This window comes from Xylocopa sonorina, chromosome 5 (genome assembly GCF_050948175.1).
Source record: "Xylocopa sonorina isolate GNS202 chromosome 5, iyXylSono1_principal, whole genome shotgun sequence".
Taxonomy (NCBI): Eukaryota; Metazoa; Arthropoda; class Insecta; order Hymenoptera; family Apidae; genus Xylocopa; species Xylocopa sonorina.
In genome coordinates, this window is record NC_135197.1 from 8,443,263 (window position 1) to 8,462,388 (window position 19,126).

The 19,126-nt window shown below is 30.4% G+C and overlaps 5 protein-coding genes and 1 long non-coding RNA gene across 9 annotated transcripts in view; 1 reads left to right on the forward strand and 5 right to left on the reverse strand.

Annotated features, from left to right (window-relative positions):
- The window catches only part of LOC143423780 (uncharacterized), a 27,819-nt gene extending 24,177 nt beyond the window's left edge, over positions 1-3,642 (reverse strand). For both annotated transcript variants that reach the window (XM_076895338.1, XM_076895337.1), the window contains exons 1-3: positions 3,442-3,642; positions 2,714-2,836; positions 53-1,999 (exon numbers count right to left, since the gene is read on the reverse strand). In XM_076895338.1, the coding sequence (XP_076751453.1) occupies positions 53-1,999; positions 2,714-2,836; positions 3,442-3,507 (2,136 nt within the window). In that variant the 5' untranslated portion in view covers positions 3,508-3,642. The remainder of the gene's footprint in view (positions 1-52; positions 2,000-2,713; positions 2,837-3,441) is intronic.
- LOC143424045 (uncharacterized) lies at positions 3,552-4,044 on the reverse strand. Its single transcript, XR_013101874.1, has 3 exons — positions 4,035-4,044; positions 3,830-3,986; positions 3,552-3,654 (listed from the first exon to the last, which is right to left on the reverse strand). It is a non-coding gene; the product is annotated as an uncharacterized LOC143424045 (long non-coding RNA).
- A 128-nt stretch (positions 4,045-4,172) lies between these two features.
- Positions 4,173-8,046, reverse strand: LOC143423611 (FGFR1 oncogene partner 2 homolog). 3 transcript variants are annotated; one of them, XM_076895067.1, is made up of 5 exons: positions 7,698-8,046; positions 5,555-5,613; positions 5,090-5,224; positions 4,689-4,940; positions 4,173-4,564 (listed from the first exon to the last, which is right to left on the reverse strand). In XM_076895067.1, the coding sequence occupies exons 3-5, from the start codon at positions 5,222-5,224 to the stop codon at positions 4,340-4,342; spliced, it is 612 nt and encodes a 203-aa protein (XP_076751182.1). In that variant the 5' UTR covers positions 5,555-5,613; positions 7,698-8,046; the 3' UTR covers positions 4,173-4,339. The 3 variants fall into 3 exon arrangements, with proteins under 3 accessions (XP_076751182.1, XP_076751184.1, XP_076751185.1); XM_076895069.1 differs by lacking the exon at positions 7,698-8,046 and having other exon boundaries at positions 5,550-5,750; XM_076895070.1 differs by lacking the exon at positions 7,698-8,046 and having other exon boundaries at positions 5,555-5,638.
- Positions 6,284-7,769, reverse strand: LOC143423610 (FGFR1 oncogene partner 2 homolog). The gene is made up of 4 exons (XM_076895066.1): positions 7,643-7,769; positions 7,350-7,484; positions 6,959-7,210; positions 6,284-6,696 (listed from the first exon to the last, which is right to left on the reverse strand). The coding sequence occupies exons 2-4, from the start codon at positions 7,482-7,484 to the stop codon at positions 6,469-6,471; spliced, it is 615 nt and encodes a 204-aa protein (XP_076751181.1). The 5' UTR covers positions 7,643-7,769; the 3' UTR covers positions 6,284-6,468.
- Positions 8,047-8,606: 560 nt separating the features above from the next.
- On the reverse strand, positions 8,607-13,059 carry Mfs9 (major facilitator superfamily transporter 9). Its single transcript, XM_076895065.1, has 10 exons — positions 12,865-13,059; positions 11,480-11,538; positions 11,191-11,374; positions 10,827-11,060; positions 10,338-10,640; positions 10,045-10,168; positions 9,842-9,975; positions 9,574-9,716; positions 9,135-9,255; positions 8,607-9,008 (listed from the first exon to the last, which is right to left on the reverse strand). Exons 1-10 carry the CDS (start codon positions 12,937-12,939, stop codon positions 8,829-8,831), a joined length of 1,557 nt encoding a protein of 518 aa, XP_076751180.1. The 5' UTR covers positions 12,940-13,059; the 3' UTR covers positions 8,607-8,828.
- Positions 13,060-16,138: 3,079 nt separating this feature from the next.
- Positions 16,139-18,983, forward strand: Atg4a (Autophagy-related 4a). Its single transcript, XM_076895324.1, has 10 exons — positions 16,139-16,644; positions 16,726-16,949; positions 17,015-17,185; positions 17,344-17,521; positions 17,596-17,675; positions 17,753-17,904; positions 18,001-18,079; positions 18,163-18,317; positions 18,420-18,582; positions 18,828-18,983. Exons 2-10 carry the CDS (start codon positions 16,841-16,843, stop codon positions 18,893-18,895), a joined length of 1,155 nt encoding a protein of 384 aa, XP_076751439.1. The 5' UTR covers positions 16,139-16,644; positions 16,726-16,840; the 3' UTR covers positions 18,896-18,983.
- Positions 18,984-19,126: the final 143 nt, after the last annotated feature.

The window sequence follows — 19,126 nt, forward strand, 5'->3', positions numbered from 1 at the left end:
TACTTAATATTTCTTTATTAAAGTAAGAAAGAAATGGAATACTTGTAATTACTTTTGCAATCAAAGTTATGACACGTGCGTGCTCTCTCAAGTAATCAATAATTAAACGATCGACGCGTGATGGGTTCCCTTGAAGGCGAGGTATAGGTATATTATTTGCACTGGTCACTCTTTTGCCAGGAAAATGAGCAGCTAATCCTGCCTCGCATTTTTTTCGTTCCTTTTCTAATTGTTTAAACTGCTCGTAAGTTTGCTCTAGTCTGAAATGCAATATGCCTGAGGGTGATGTTCGTCTAGCAGCTCCGTTTCCGTTTCTGAGGCTCAAACCTCCACCGTAAAGTACGGAAAATAAACGTGGTACCGAAAGTGGCACAGGGACTGGCATCACTGGTGGAAATACTCCAGATCTCACTGTATTCGGATTTGGTACTATTCCTGAATTGAAGAGAACGTCAGCAGATGGGATGCCAGGACTGTTCTGTATTCTTGGCATATGATGTCGTTGTTTCATAAGGTAACTAAAAGTATCCTTGTTCATCGAAGACCCTGTGATTTGATTGGTCAAATGGCTTACGGAAGGAAAAGTTATTTCTTTGGTAAGATCGAATCCTTCCATCTTATACGTATTAGTATTATTAGGCTGCTTCAGCTCATGATAAGATGTGGAACTCTGTGGTAACATTTTCAAAGCCTCGCCGTTACTGGCAGTGTAATGTTGATAATTGTGATATCCGTATTTTGCAATTGACTGATGGGTATTGCGCGAACTTAGATTCTTTGGAAATCCAATCGGCGAATATGTCTTAGTCTCGATAGTCTTTGATTTCGGACTGATAATTTTCAATAAATTGTTATCGATTCTATAATCGTTATTTGTAAGACAATTTTCGTTCGTGTCTAAACTATTAATCGATGATGCGGTGAAGTTGCTTACACCTGGATAATAGTCGATTAGTTGTTTACATTCTTGGTCCACAGCTTGATTCAATTTGTAGCTACGAGCTTGTTGTTGCAAAAAGTGTAGCTGTTCATTTGGTATGGTAATATTCGCCATGCTTAATCTACTTGTATCGTGTAAATCTTTATAATCGTTAGCGTTACTGCGTTGTATATTATTCCCAAAACAATTGTGCAAATTCGTATCAGCTGGAGAGAAATGTTGTAATGGAGAATTTGACAAAAAGCCAGAATCGATACTCAAATCAGTCATTGCTGAACTTGGTCTGTAACTCTGATTATTGGCAGTCATGCTGTATAAGTCATGCACAGAGGGTGTTGGATTATTATATGCATTAGCAGTCCCATTTTGTCCAATATTGTTGTGATACTCTAGCTCATTTAAAGTAATAGGATCAGGTGAATCTAATGCCAATGTTAAAGCCATGTTAAAATTTAGGTCTGGATTTGTGCAATTTTGTATTCGTTGATAATTTCCAAATAAATCAGATGTACATCCTGATGCTGACAAATTTTCTGTCCAATTAGTAGATTGCTTACCAACATTTGACTCATTTGTTGTCGTTAATAAATCATTGCACAAAGGCATAGTGTTTCCACTGAGGCAGCAATTTTCATCATTTGGACGTAATAAATATGAATCAGATGGATACGTTTTTGGATATACACCAACTCCATTGTTATATAAATTACCTTGATCTGATACCTGGCCCCCGCATGTATTTAGGCTTAATGTTTTGAGTTCTCCACAAAGATTGTTGTAGTTACATTCAAGTTTAGCATTGTTAGAAATATTGTTTTGTAATTTATTAAATGCTGAATGCATATTAAAGTGTTCCATAGTGAGATTAGGGTCTGTAGTATTCTCCATTTTATTCTCCATGATACATGACTGAATCTCCGAATGATATTGAATATTGCCATTATAACTATTATTGTGAGCATTGTCACCAACAATTGAATCATCATCAAGAATTTTTGATACCAAATCATTAACCATAGGATTGTTTAAATCCTGACTATCTTCATCTTCTATATTCATCTATATAAGTGGTTAAAAAAGAATTAGATTAGTATTACAATACACATATATTCAATTATAAATTATATTACAACTATTAACCTTAATATATTGTATAAAGTACTTTACGCTGTAGTATATTAATAGGTGAATATATAAAATATAAATAAATATAGGAAATTAGACAAATATATTTTGCAAATTATATGTGTCTAATTATTATCTTTACTTTATATAAAATAAATTAATATATCTTTCACATATACATTAAGGTTATTCTGTAAAACATATTATGCTTAAGAAGTAAAAACGCTTACTTATAAAAAAGAGAATCATTAGTACTTGTCATGTACATACATGCACATAAGTAACTATTTTTAAATATATAAACTCTAGACTATATAAATATATATATCTATAATATTTACGACATCAAAGATTTCTGCTAAATACATCTTAATATTTACAATTGTAATTACTTGATGTTTTCTAGGAAGAATATACGTATGTGATATAGTCTATGATAAAGTAATGTAAGTAGATAAAAAAAAATGTTACTTTTCAGTTTAAGAGCATATACATCTGTCCTACATTTTAAATATGATGTAACTTGTACGTTTGTTTTATTTCATTTGTTATTTGTAAAATAGATTCTTTTTGTCTCATGCCAGTATTAAGTAAACAAATACAGAATGTTACAATATAAAAATCAATTGTTATTTTGAAGTTTCTCACATTTTTTTGTGTATTGCATTCCATTAAGTCATAGTTCCAATAATTGTATTCTGTATTACATCTGTCAGCTGGATAACTGTTTCTTGGTTCCAACATGTTGATATTGCGTTCAACCATGTTATTCTACAAAAAAAAAATAGTTGATTCCGCATTTAAGTCAAATTTGGAAAAACTTTGATATGTTACGAAGACAGGAACTATTCACAATAATGTAGATATTTACTCTCGGTTAATCCAACTAATTATAACAAGACGTGCAAATATATATATCAAAATTTCTATGTCAAGCCTTTTTATATCATAATGGGGCTATTATCGAAACATACTAAAATTACTATGTACCTTAAAATGATTATTATGACAGTGATTGTAAATTTATCTAATTGCAAATTTACATTTTTCATTTATATTCTATGATCTCAAAAGCAACAATTTTAAATTTAAGTTAGTTATGAGCACCATCACGATATCGTATATGTACATAGAGAATGTACCAAAGTCAAATTGTTTCCTTCAGTTAAATTATTAGCCGACTATAACCCAAATCACAATTTTCTGATCTATGCCGAACGTTCACTTCTTTAATTAATTAAATATATATCGTCCTTTAAATGGTGAAATTACGCCTTTTTTGCAACGGTATGATGGAATAATCGCATTGTACTTTGCAGAAAAGGAAAATGAACGTCACTTTTTCAGCAATGAAAATCAGAGACGCGGTTACTTACCTTGCTAACAGTAAAACCATTGTTGCCGATAATTGCAGCCAAATTGTGCACCTCGGACAGAGCCATTTGTTAAAGATCACTAAAATTCACCTCCACTCCTTGCCATCACCCTTTCACTGGCGGCTGTCTTCCAGCAGTATGCACACCCACACCAATCTACAGTTTCTTTAAACGCAGCTCGCTGGCATCTCACGATGCACATTAACGGTGCTCCTGTGAGAGAGCGAAACATATATAGACGGATCTATGGTTATTATACTATACCTATCTACACGCTATATGCGATCGTGTAGTCAAGTGCATTCAATGAAACCGATAAACATTAAAATATACGAAATTTCTAGTCAAGTTTTATTAAGCTTTTATATTGTGCATTTCACTAACTAACTGAGTGCGACCGAGCAGGTAAAAATTGCCGTACGTCAATCGTTTCGGAGCTGTAACAAACAAACAATATCTTTCCCCTAGGACAGTATGTTTATTACTAAATTCGTTGTGCGCATGCGCAAATAGGGCAGTATTCAAATACCCCAATATTGCATATTCTAGAACAAAGACATTTTTCAATACAAAACTGTCGATAGTTTATTAACGCAAAAACATTTTATAAGATTATATTTTCGAAGATAACGATTTATAAATATTTTAACAATTTTACATTATGACATTGAATGACACAATATGTTTGAAAAGTTATATTTATATAAAATACATTTAAAAAGATTTAATTTGTGTATGTGTGTGTGTATGCGTGTGCGTACATATATTTACAAATCTTACTTTACATGTGCACTTTATTGTATGTAAGTTATACATTCTTTCTAGTATTAATTATAATATAAAGTATGAAATAAATAATATGATTAAATATATATATATATTAATTACAAAATTTTTTCTAAGGTACTGGATCCGTTTGTACAGTTTTGCTTTCTACTTCAGTTTCATTATTTAAGGAACCATATTTATTTGCAATGTTAACTATTTCTCGTAATGTTGTGTTTTCTTCTTTTAAACTAGTATATATTTGCTTCTCTTTTATTTCACTTTCTTCATCTAAAGTAACAGCAGTTTTCATGACGGCTGCCATTTCATTAATTTTTTCTGCTTGGTTCGTAATTATCTGCAATTGTGTATGTATCCATTAATTTCAATTATTAGCAATAATGATACTATATAATAAAAGTTAAATTATATTTGGCTAAAAATGTAAAATGTGTATAAATCTCTATCTCATTTCTACTCACATTTGCATATTTGGCATTATGTAACGATGCAAGATCTGTTTTATTGAGACGCAACAAAGATGCTGTCTGCTGTCTGTACTTAGACATAATTAATTCAAGAGCATGTTGATGATCTTCCAAAGCCTTTTTTAGTTCCTTATTTTCAGCTTGCATTTCTTGTAGGTGTTTAATTTCTCTTTGTATCCCGGCAATTAATTGTATATGTGGTCTTTGTTTTGCTTCATTGTTTAAAATTTCTACTTCCTTCTGGTACTATAATTGTAACAGAAAATATAAGAGACAAGCTTTCACTTATTCTGATTAATTTTATGTAGTTATTGTATACTTTTATCGTATATTTAGTTTACTTCACTATATATTCTTTACGTTGAATCATTCTATTATACATATAAACTATTTACCTGTTTCATATTAGAAATTTGACCACCAACTGCTTCTATTTCACTTATCAAACTATTCGCTACAGTTTCATGTTTTGATATTCTGATTATTAATTTTTCTGCATCCAACATAATTTCTTGAAAATTTGTTGACATCTGTAATTTTATTCAAAAGGAAATACAATATTTTGATAAATAAATGTAGTTTTTCGAAAAATCGTTTTATTAAGCACACATATGTAAATATATTTTCAGTTTAATATTTGTTTAAAATTTAATGCTTATTTATATTACATAGATTACTATTCAACAAATGATATTCGTAGAAATTTATTATTTAAATAAAATTAGAAATTAGTATTAGTATTACAATGTCATATGTTATAATTAATTGCATGCGATTTATTTATTGAAAACTTCGCATTGTTATAATACATATGGCTACTGACTTATATTATATTTATTTATTATGAATACGTACAATACCTTTTTATTATCATACGTTTTCTTCTCTTTAAGCACGCATAGAACTATCTTAGAAACGCATTCATAGAAAATATTGTTTATAAACTCATGGACATTAATGATACCAAAGAGGTTATATTCGCACCAAACCTATCAAGCACAGGGTGATCCATTTAAGATGCAACCTGTGCTCGCGGGAGTTTACACAGGATAAAACACATAGCAGCGTCTTCTATGAATAATTATCAGAAATATACAATTCCAGCTTGAATCAATTATTATAAATTCTATGATAACAATAAAACGTAAGTTCCACTCTGTATTGAAATTACATTTTTTTAGCAGCAGTTCGCAGGAGGCAATACAACGTTTGTTTATAGTGACGTGATCACTCTCGAGCATAAGTTACAACCTACTTGAATCACCTTGTACTTTGTGAGTTATCAATATATTTTTATATGTTAGTCAATTTATATTAAACTTCTATATTGTACGTTTAATTAATTAACTACGTGCGGTCGTGTAAGTAAAAATTGCAGTATGTGAATCATTTCAGAGCTATAGTAAACAAACTTTGTTTGTGCGTATTGCACAAGTACGGTAACCCTCTATCGTATAATTATATTCTTATGTTAGTGACTCATGACAACTTTACATGTCAACATTAAACGACACAACATATTTAGGAAGATATATTTATAATATTTATATAAAATACATTAAAAAAGATTTATTTTATGTATATATATATATATCTGTATGCATGTGCATACATATATTTACATATATATTTACAAATCTTTACATTTGCATTTTACTGTATGTACACTTTATTATTACACATTTTTTTCTAATGCTAATTATCTTACAAAATATGAAATAAATAATACAAGATTTATATAAGAGAAGACTATATACAAATTTCAAAATTTCTTTTAAGGTTCTACTTGATCCGTTTGTACACTTTTACTTTCTACTTTGATTTCATTATTTAAGGAGCCATATTGATTTGCGATATTAACTATTTCTCGTAATGTTGTATTTTCTTCTTTTAAACTAATATATGTTTCTTTCTCTTTCATTTCACTTTCCTCATCTAAAGCAACAGCAGTTTTCATTACGGCAGCCATTTCGTTAATTTTTTCTGCTTGGTTTGTAATTATCTGTAATATGTATAAATTACTTTCAATTAAGAAGATAGAATAATAGAGAAGAATAATAATACGTAATGAAAATTAAATTATATTTCATTACTTTTTCATTTCTTTTTATACTTGTTGAGATATTTAACAGTCCTAACTTAAACTGGTTACACTATATGTATATATATTTAAAACAAGCAGAATTGAATAATGCAATAATATAATAATAGTATAATATTTATATACATGTATAATTATAAACCTATATAATATTTATACTTACATTTGCATATTTGGTATTATGTAACAATGCAAGATCTGTTTTATTGAGACGCAACAAAGATGCTGTCTGTTGTCTGTATTTGGACATAATTAATTCGAGAGCGTGTTGATAGTCTTCCAGTGTTTTCTTTAGTTCCTTATTTTCAGCTTGCATTTCTTGTAGGTGTTTAATTTCTCTTTGCATCCCTGCATTTAATTGTATCTGGGGTTTCTGTTTTGTTTCATTATCTATAACTTCTACTTCTTCCTGATACTATAAACATATTACAAAATGTATAAGAAGTCAACATTAATCTGTATGGGTTATTATATGTCTTTATTGCATAAGTTTAATTTATTTTATTACGTAATCTTTTTGTTAGATTATCATATTATATAAATAAATTATTTACCTCCTTCATATTTGTAATTTGACCGCAAACTTCTTTTATTTCAAACATCAAATGATTCGCTACATTTTCATTCTGTAACAATCTAACTGTTAACTTCTGGATATCCAACATGATTTGTTGAAAATTTGCTGACATCTGCAATGATATTTATAAATATAATTTTTTGGTAAATAAATTTATTTCTTCAAAAATTCGCTCTGTCAAGTTCTATATTTGTTGAGAACTTCGCATTGTTATAATATACATGGTTATTGGCTTATACTATATTTATTTATTACAAATACGTACAATACCTTTTCAATATCATACGTCTTTTTTTGAGCACATATAAAACTATCTTAAGAACGTATTCATAGAAAATTTTGTTTATAAACTCAGGAAGGTTGACTACTTTCAAAAGGTTATACTCGTATCAAAGTTGTTAAATACAGGGTGCTCCGCTTAATATACAACCCACACTCACGCGGATTATATCGGCAGAGTTGATTGTTGCACTGCCTCTTATGAACTAATTACCAGAAACACAATTTCTACTTGAATCAATTATTATAAATTTTACGATAATACTAAAATATTAAGTAATAATTTCTGTCCTGTACTGAAATTGTATATTTCTGTCAACAGCTCATAGGAGGCAGTACGACACTTGATCGTAGTGACGACAATGTCGTGTGAGTTCTTGTGTGTGTAGATTGCATTCTAAAAAGATCACCCTTGTTGTACGTATTGCTACGATCATATTTTTTGTATCTGCTGCTGGTGAATGGCGAAAAATTAGAGTTCGAACTTTAATAAAATTTAATTTATCAATTCATTCAATTTTAATTGTATAATGAATGAATAAGATTACTTCAGTGTATGAATAGGTTTGTTTATTTCCAATACTTTCTCCAATCTCAATTGCAGATCTATAGGTTAGATTATATATAATATAATAAATATATCATTTTCTTACGTACAACAATTCTTTAACCACCACTTCAGTCAACAAAATATGTATATAAACATGAGATACAACATCCAACAAGGTTTCTTTAGCAAAAACTTTTGGTTTAAAAGAATACTGCTGTTTTATATTCCTTACCATTTATTATTATTTATTATTTGAATCTTTAAACAGAATTATAAATATATATATAATAATATAGTATTTTTTGCAGTGTGTTCATGTTATATCTATAAATTTAAAGGAAAAAATGTTGAAGAATGTTATTTGTATATGATGTAAATACTACTGTATATTTTAAATTAGAAAAGAGCATTCTGTACAATTTCTTTTATTAATATAAAATAAAAATGGAAATTAATTTAGAAAGTAGGGATCGAAAATTGTTTTTTGTAGTTATATATAAATATTTGTTCAAAAAGTATTTAAAAAATATAATTTTACTTATATTTTAGCCAAATATTCATGAATAATAGTTATAATGTGTTTTGTCAATACTGATGTAGCTATGAATAATCTTTAATTGTTTTATGCTATAAATTGTCTATTTCCATTGCTGGATTATCATAAGATCTCTTTGATTCTACATTTTCTTCTTTGCATTTATCTGCCCAACTTTGTTTTTCACCAGATGCATATATACCATATATTACAGCTCCTATTAAATAAACAGCACCAGCAATAATAAAGACTATCCTCCATTCTGCAGCGTTCTACAAAATATACATCAATTTTATTATGAACTGATTTATGTACTAATACTATAATCACGTATTATACAGGGTGATTCACTACTCGTGTGATATTATAACACAACACTTGAATTTCAATCAACTTACTTTGTTTTGAACTATATACCCAGTAATAATAGGACTTACAACACCGGGTAAAGTAGCAACAGTGTTTCCCATTCCCATAAGTACACTTGCATGCATAGGAGCAATGTCTAAATGATTTACTCTGAAAAATATTTATATATTTAAAATAAAAATATTATATCAATTTTTAAAACCAAAGTACATAACATAAATAGAATAATAATTTATATTATTTATGTAATTGAATTTGTTTTATCACTATAGAAGAACTTGTTAAAAATTATATTTTAAATAAATAACTAGTGTTTTTTGATTAATTAATAAATTATTCGAAAGCGTATTCGTACATATAAATATATAGAAATGATTGGAATTTTTGCACACATTTTCATATAAAAAAAATTTTTTGTTTGTTGCAAAATTCGTATTATTACGTATCTAAAATCTGAATAAAAATTACCCGAAACCAGACCAAGCAAAGCCACCAAGGCCAACTGCTATCGTGATGCAGATAACCACTCCTGCTGGTGTTAAAATGAATCCTGTACAAGTCATAAATATCGTTTGAAATATAAAAGCTCCACAATTAAATAATTTGCGCACCTAGAATAAAAGAGTACCTTTATGAGAAAAAACCAAGATAACTTAATCTATATGTTTAATTTACGGGAAAGATAGTGCAATACAAATTGTAATTTGTTTAGAGTTAAGTTTTTGAAAATAGAGACCTGTGTAGTCGTCAAAATTTTCTTTGTTCTTAGATAATCTGCTAAATGTCCAGAAAATTGAACGACGATAGTCATAGCTAAATATGGTAGTGCGGATAAATATCCAGTTTTATCCAATTTGAAGTCAAGTACATCTGAAGATGAATTACTTAAGTATAATTTATACCATTGAGTATATTTGTTAATTGAGCAACTGAATTAACCGTTCATAAACGTTGGTAACTGAGTAAGCATGGTATAAAAGCCCCAATTTTCGCTAAAGTGTGCTGCGACAATCGCCCAAACTGGTGGAGATGTGAACATTTCCTTCCATGGATGTACAATTTTCTGTTTGATTAAAAAACGAAATAATTTTTAAAATAAGAAGTTCGGTTCATTTGATAAAACGCAATATATATTGTGTTACAAATATATTAATTAAATAATTAAAGGATAATAAAAATAATTATTAAATAAAATTTATCCTTTTACATATGTTTTTAAAAAGTAAACTTACTTCTGCTTTTTTATTGCCAAGACTACTTTTAATATATGCAAGTTCAGCTTCAGAAATGGATGCATCGTCCTCGGGTTTATCCTTCACAGTAATCCACCAGAAAAAAAACCAAACAAGACCAGCTGTTCCAAAAACGTAGAAGACCGAAGGCCAGCCAAGGTTTTCAGCCATTAAACCGGCAACAGGCATGGCAAATACGGTTCCGAAGAAACTTCCGGAGAATGCGAGGGTTGCTAATTTTGATCTTTCCAATGGAGGTGACCACTGTGCCCATATTGCATGTATGCAAGGATACGTTACACCCTGCACTCAACAAACTTTTCATATTATGTATCCCATTTTTTATCCTCGAGTAATGCATATATCAGCGAAGTTATTAGTTGAATCATATACAACGAACATATATGTTTTAAATGGATCAAAGTCTGGTTTGTGTGGTCACTTACAAGTTAAAATTTAATTTAAGGTATAGAAATGAAATTTGCTTACCTCGCAAATTCCTTCTACTATTCGTAGAGTGATCAAAATGTAGACGCTTATTCTGGCCAAAGGTGGTGTGATAATTGTGAGAAAAGCGGTAGTCGCGATTCCAAGCCCAAAAACCCTTTTTCCGCCAATACGTGCTGCAAGCCATCCTCCCAGTAATTGGGTACTTATGTATCCATAGAAAAAGGAACTTAACACAAGTCCTTGTGTTTTGGAATCCCAATCGAATTCCCTTTCCTGGAAATAACGGGAATTAGACATTTGTATGTCCTAAATAATGCTAAAATTGAATAAACGATAAGACGAGTTAAATTTCTGGGAAATGAAATTCGGTTACGTATATTGCACTAAGTACTTGTTTACTTACGACATATTCCGTTCCATTTTCATCGATTTTGTGAACCTGTGCGGTCATAGCAACAATAGCGACGCTTAAATTCACACGAAGAATGTAAGACGTGAAAAATCCAAAAAATGCCAGCACACTGACTACGTATCTTCGTTTCTTCCAAAACTTCCAGGACGATCCAAGTTGATCTTCATATGTAACGCTGTAAAATTTCAAGATCCACCAATAAAATACTACATGTATTATTATGTTATAAACTAATAAAATAAGAGAATTGCTTTAGACAATCAGAAAAACAATCACTCACGTTCCGTAGTCGGTATCTTTAGGAGGCTCTACCGAAGATTTCTTTCTCTCCATCGTTTCCTGAAAAATTACTAATTTTACATGTAACTCAGAGAAATCGTATCTCACACAATTATCAAACTATTATAAAATATATTAATATTTCCATTGATTATAGAGGGAAGATTGATTACAATCTTGTCCCTGATTTATAAAAATTTGTATTGCTAAAAAAGAAAATTAATCCAATCAATTTCATTGTAAAAAGTAGTTAGGTTTAACGTAATAAAGGCGATATAATTGTATAAATAAATATATACATGTATACAGGTATTGACATTGGAGAAAGGATTATGTAGACTTCTACAGTAATGACCTACATGTGTATATATAGTAAGTACAGACACAAGGCAACCTTCGTTCGTATACATATACCATTGCACCATAATATGCGGTGGTAGGAACAGCGTAGTAGTGTACGTGAGAGGTTCGCATATTATACAAGATCAATGTAGTCTCCTGTCCAAGTCTACTCGAATAAATTTCTCGAATGCCTCCTAGAAACTTTGTCGACAGAATTTCTGCAAGTTTAAGTTTAAGTACTTTCATACTTTATTATGTTAAGATTGTTTAAAAAACTGTTAGCAAAGTATGATGATATTAACAAAATCCAACGTTGATATCAACGTTGATAATTCCTAATACTAATCTGTTCTTAGATCTTATTAGCTTTACTTTAAAAACATGAGCTTTTGAAGCCAAACTGCAATATATCTCACTCGCTAGATTATAATTTGATGTATCTACCTTAAATACTTATTTTTATCAGATTATTCCGCTTCTAGAAGAAAAGACTGTAAGCATGATGTATAATATGATACTTTCTTTTTACACGATGTTCCTTGTACGTGATGCCTGTTTCTTGGTTACATAGATTGGGATTTCTATGTATACAGTCGTGATCAGAGTAACTGGTTCGTATTTGCGAAGGTTGTTCATATAACAGTGTACTTACTTGCTGATATTTCGAAAGTAAGTAGAAAGTTTCGTGCTTTGAGCAAACAGAAAAACAATGCCAGTTTTCTTTGTGCTGTCTCGCGAGAAATACAAGAGGAAGACAATATTCGTAATGTACTTCAAGTAACAAGGAACATCTCCGGTAATGTAAAAATACAAAGTTCCGTTTAAAGCAAAATATATTGTCAGAAGATTAAATAACAGCCATACTGTCGCTTGCTATTTGAAACTTATTCTCTCTTTTCTGTGTACAGAGGGCAACACGGACCGGTGTAGCATTTACAGGCAGTTTGACTTAATTTTAGTATCGTGCATTTTAGCGTGCTCCGATCGAAGATGTTTCGCGATTATTTCGCACAGCTCGTCACACTTTTGCGGCTGTTATAATACCTCGTCCGAAGATGGAATTAATTTTTCGAGCACACTGGTATCCATAGGGATTCTATTGATGTATCCCCGCGGCATTTTCACCGTTAGAATCACGACAACCTGTTACGCAAAGCAACAGTTCTGGCACATGTGTATTTCGCGCACATTTAATGGTTCTAGCCGGACGTTTAAGACTCTTTCGTCGCGTTAGCGATAAAGAGTAATAAAGTAAGTTTTATTAGGAACCTTATAAATTATGCAGTCGGAGTATGAAAGAAATTTTATCAAGTGAGTGTCACGCATCGAACGTGTACTTACAAATCAAATTAAACACTTCTCGTACCGTTATTTAAGGAAGGAACGTTCATTCACCTACTAATTCTACACTATGATTGGTATAACTTTAATACTGTTTAGAAGATTTGATAATATATCACTGTGATTACTTTTTAAATCTAATGTAACTGTACACTTTTCCACTAGGTTCGATGTATCAATTATCCATATGTGGTAAATATCTTAACGTTTTGCACCAAATTTCTCGCACCAGTTATCCATAAAGGGTAAAAGATTTAGAGATCAATGACGACGCCAGCAAGGCTTGTTCGCGATTGTTACCGAAATGATTGTCATGATGCGAATGATAGGAGTGCGCTTCGAGTTGGGTATTTGAAGATTATTGATCGTCCATTGTGCTACTTTCATTTTCTACATTTCGCCTCAATACTTTATGGAATTACTTCGAACAGCACCAAGCTCGGTAAAAAAAAAACAATTAGATGGCGTATCTATAGGAAATTAATTAATCATTTAAGAATACTCTTATATATTAAATAAATAATAATACTCCATTAAAGAGTAGTAAACTCTTACGCTAAAAGTGTAAATTATTATCTCAAGTATACAGTAAAACAATATGAATATATTATAAATGATTTAACACATAGTAATGCATTAACTTAACAATTAATTAACATTGTGTTATCTACGAAAACACGATTTATGATGATCATAATATAATAAGTCAGATTATCGTGTCAAACAGAATTAAGCGCTACCCAGACGGAGTTTTAAACGGATTATATGGTTGATAACAATTTCAGATATGTAATGCAAATTTTACGACACTAATCTTAAGCTATTTTTTACAGTTATTTAAAACTATCTACCTATATATATAATATAAATGATATGTATAATGATAATATATGTAAATGATTTGTACAAAATACTTAAATAGTAGATTTTATGGAAACTAATGTGCATTAAATTTCTGTTTATAAGGTTCACCGAAAGATAGTTAATTACTACAATTAACATGTTATTAAACACTGCTGCATCTACACCCGTTGCATAATTATGTTCTTCGAGCAGTTTATCGATTAATACTGCTTAACATCGCTAAACGAAAGAACAAGAAACCTTATGATTTGTGCATTGCGGTGAGTCACATTGTAGATATTTCTAAGTTAGTTTACCGACTCTGATAAATGAATAATGGTACTACAGTATGCTGATAACAGATTTTTTTCACTCTGCTCCATGACAAACGCTAATATTCATAATATTAGACGGTATTTATAAATTTCAAATTTTTTACCGAATATAGTATTTTTCAAATAGTACAAATATTAAATGCGATTAAGCATTTCAGTTTCATTCCTGTAAACAAAATTAAATGTAACGCCAATATTTCTAATTATTTATATCAATGAAGAACATTTATTCATGAAAAGAAGTTCATACAAATCAACACGTGTTGTTACAATACACGTAGAAAGTTTCAAGGAAATCCAGTTCACGAAAGGGCACGTAACAAGATTTCATTAATAAAAAAAATCATTGTGGTATTTAAACAAACGTGTTCAATTTGAAACCGGATGTGAATCGTTTCATAGAATAATCCCCACGAAATTCAATTGGATAATTATATTTAACGATTCGACTATATATTCAATTGATATATTTAATTATTCAACTTCGTGTACTTTGTGCTGTTTTATTGTTTCATATTTCTTTCAGATAGTTCGTTAATTTTTGAAAACAAGTCTTTCACGAATAACTGTTCGACCTAGTTTTACAACAAATAGGAAGTGAATAAGCAAAACTACTTTCAATTAACAGATATTACTTCTCAATTTACTAAATGGTGCAGGTACCTCGACAATATGTACAAATTGATTATTTTATATTATGTTTCTACTACTTACTTTAATTCCACACACATAAACGTCACAAAAATTTCACTATTACTACTTGTGTTTACAAATTCACAGTAAACTAAATAAGAAAAAAGGTGTATTCAAATGAATTTAATGATATCAAAAGACTGCAAATCTCTAACATTACTTAAAGACTAATTGGAAATTTCTTAAATATTAATTCGAATAGACAGTAATATTAATCGGATAAGTGATCAATTGTAGATACAGGTAGAAGCAGAACACACAGCAGACTGGAAATTGTTCTCTGCCGGACAGCAATCGTAATATCCTGTTGCACTTGTAATAGTTTGAATATTATGCAATGTCGACACTGTGCAACAATTCATCAAAATTTTTTATCTGTTATTTTTTATCATTTCTAGAAGAAAATGTTTCACATGAAGTTTTTCCATTATTTAATAGTTTAGTCCTTGGTGTATACGTATATTAACAATTTAAAAGAACGCTATGTTATCAAAATTTACAACTCATTCAAAAATTATTATAATCTAAGTAAGGAAAAGTAATTGCTGAATTTACGTTTAATATCTGTCAACATTAGTGAAAATTACATTGTTTATTATTACAACTTTTACATTATGCAATGAAAAAATTAGTAATTTCTACAACATAGTACACATTTATGTATCTCTATTTTATATACATACAATTACATGACTTTTGAAAATGGTTATTTCAATATATTATAACCAAATTCAATACCAAAGAAAAAATGTCTTTCCCTATTCTATTTTTGATTCCTTTAATGACAGTTTATAATGTAAATTACATTTTTTAAATGAATGTAATGATTTTTTTTATAAAACTTAATTTTTTTCCTTATTTTTTAAATTATTGAACGACTGGTGGCGTCATCTCTGTGAAAAGTACTCAAACTGGTCGCACACCGTTACCGACAGCGAAGTAAACATCTGAACGACTGGTGGCGTCATCTGTGTGGGAACTAACTAGTCGCACATCGTTATCGACAGCGAAGTGACCTACCGAGTGACTGATACGCGTTTTTCGGGTGCGCTACAGAGTGCAGTTTGAGGTTTAACGGTGTGGTGATTAAGTCACAGTATATTAAGTCGTGGGAGCTTTCGTATCAACGATTGCGTTTTGAACAAATCAGCCTCCGCGTTATATAAATAGTTATACGTATAAGTATATGGATATATATGTATTCTGTGTGAAAATGTATGCCATCTAGTGTAAGGTAGACGTATTCGAAATATTTACTGCAAAGTGTTACGAACGAAAATGTCAAACGCAGGGGATTGATACGCGATTGTTTTGATAGACTAGAAACGTTTCATGAGTCATCCTTTTAGAATGAAATATTTTTAATCAAACCAGCATATATCATACCCGTTATTCACATATTACATGGTATAACGGTAGAGGAAAATCCACGCTGCTCCGAATCATTTCGCTATCTTCGAATTACTTGTTAGTCAGCTGATACTACTGGTAGTTGATATGATATTGTTGACATTATTTTGAAGTGGCATAAGAATCGTACATTCGTCATTTATGAAAACAATGAAATCGTTACTCGGCAAGCAATGACCCGTACTGTTTCACCGAGCTGAAGGTGGTAGTATTGCATATGGATTTACCATTCTTAGACGAAAAACGCATAACCTCACTCCAATCGTCCTTTCGTTTCTTGCAGAACAGAAAAAGCTGGATACTTCGGTTTTCTTTATTCATAATATAACATTGCATTCGATCCTTATGATATACATTGAGGGTTTTTAAGCTGCGTAGATAGTGTTTACAAGGATTGTATGAAAATGGACAGCCTGTTCACACAAAACATTTCAGATGAGCCAGAGGACATACCGCAAACAGATGAACCAGTTTGGGTTTTGGGGAAAAGATACGATGCTATAAAAGGTCTAATAGACAGTTGCGATAAGGAGACTTTTTATAGATTGGATATACAAGGTGTTGAATTTCAGAACTGGACGCGATTCGTAGAGATATAAGGTCCAAGTTATGGTTTACGTACAGAAAAAATTTTGTTCCAATCGGTGGTTACAATTCGCAGTATACAAGCGACAAGGGTTGGGGTTGCATGTTAAGATGCGGACAAATGGTTCTAGGTCAAGCTTTACTTATATTACATTTAGGTGAATGCTTATTCTAATCTATAACTAACAATTAAACAGAAATCAACTACAATCGTACAATTAACTTGTAAATATTTAATCGTTCAATAACGCTAAAGAAATTTGATAGAACGTGGATATATTTGATGTTATATAACACATGTAATGTATAAAAACAGGTAGAGACTGGCTGTGGACACCAGAAACAAGAAATAGTACGTACCTGAAGATTCTTGAACGGTTTGAAGACAATAGAACTGCCGCTTTCTCTATTCACCAAATTGCATCAACGGGAGCATCCGAAGGGAAAGAAGTTGGACAGTGGTTTGGTCCCAATACAATAGCACAAGTATTAAAGTACATATTTAATACGTATATAAAATAATGTTACACGTAAGATTTTTTATATTCTATGAAATTTTACTTTACAGAAAATTAGTTGTGTTTGACGAATGGAGCTCGGTTACGATACACGTGGCTCTGGATAATACATTAATAGTAAATGATATTTGTATGTACATACATTTAAGTGTTAATCTCGTATTATTTCAAGATTAAAATATCCTATATTTGATTGAATACTCACAGTAAAGCAATGCAGAGTTGAAGGAGGTACAACAGCAGAAGCTGATGGTGATATACCACTGAAAGCACCAAGTCAATGGAAACCTCTATTACTTTTAATACCTCTTCGCCTTGGATTAAGTGAGATTAATCCTATCTACATAAATGGTCTTAAAGTAATAAAGAAACAAATTTTCTTGCACGAATGGTTAAACTTGGATTCATATATAAAGAAAGCTATGACTAATCTATTCATATCTGTAATTTTTCAGACTTCGTTCAAAATTCCGCAATCTTTAGGAGTGATTGGGGGAAAACCCAATCTTGCACTATATTTCATAGGGTGTGTCGGTACGTGTATATTCAAAGATAAAAAACGTTTTAACTTATTAAACTAAATGTAAGTAGAAGTCTGTAAAAATTATTATGTACAGGAGATGAAGTGATTTATTTGGATCCTCATACAACACAGAGATCAGGTAGTGTTGGCAAGAAACTAGAAGAGGAAGAAATTGAAATGGATGCTACTTACCATTGTAAATTTGCTAGCCATATTCCTATTACAGGAATAGATCCTTCTGTTGCACTTGTTAGTAGATAATTTATCTTGCACAAAAATTAGTCCCGAGATTGAGTAGCTAAAAATATGAGATTTTTTTCTATGAAATAAGAGAGTAAAACTTTATTTCAGTGTTTCTTTTGTGCAACTGAAAAAGACTTTATGTCCTTGTGTAAATCTATTCACGAAGAATTAATAACACCAGAGAAGCAACCTTTGCTAGAAGTATGTGCAGAGAGATTAGCACATTGGTCACCAGCTGAAGATGTTGCTTCAGAGGCAATAGCAGCTTCAAGTAAGTATCTTTATGAAAGTAACAAAAGAAACTTATATCTAGAGAAAATGTACAAGATTTTACAAATATTTCTATTTAAAGCAAGCTTCTTTATCTATGTCCATATATAAAAAATGTTGAGGATTTATAGCTCTTTTTTAATGAGTTGCAAGTAATTTGAAATTGTTACGAATTAAATCTCATTAATAGATTTTTATCTATTGAATTTGATATGTTATAGTTCATTTTAGCGAATTTTCTTATAGTTGTAGATTTTGAACACATAGATTCGCAATGCGATACATCTGATGAAGACTTTGAATTACTTGGTTGACATTTACTCACCAAATAACAACCATCAGCGATATAAATAATGTATATATATATAAAAAACATCAAACAAGGTCCATTCGTACATAAAATGCAATTGTTCATTTCAATATCCACACTTCACTTGTAAACAAATTAAGTAAAAGTTCTCCTAAATTCAGTTTCTATTTTTTGAAGTTAAAATTTGATATGTTATTTATTTTAAACGCACGCTGCTAATTTGTAGCGCTAAAAT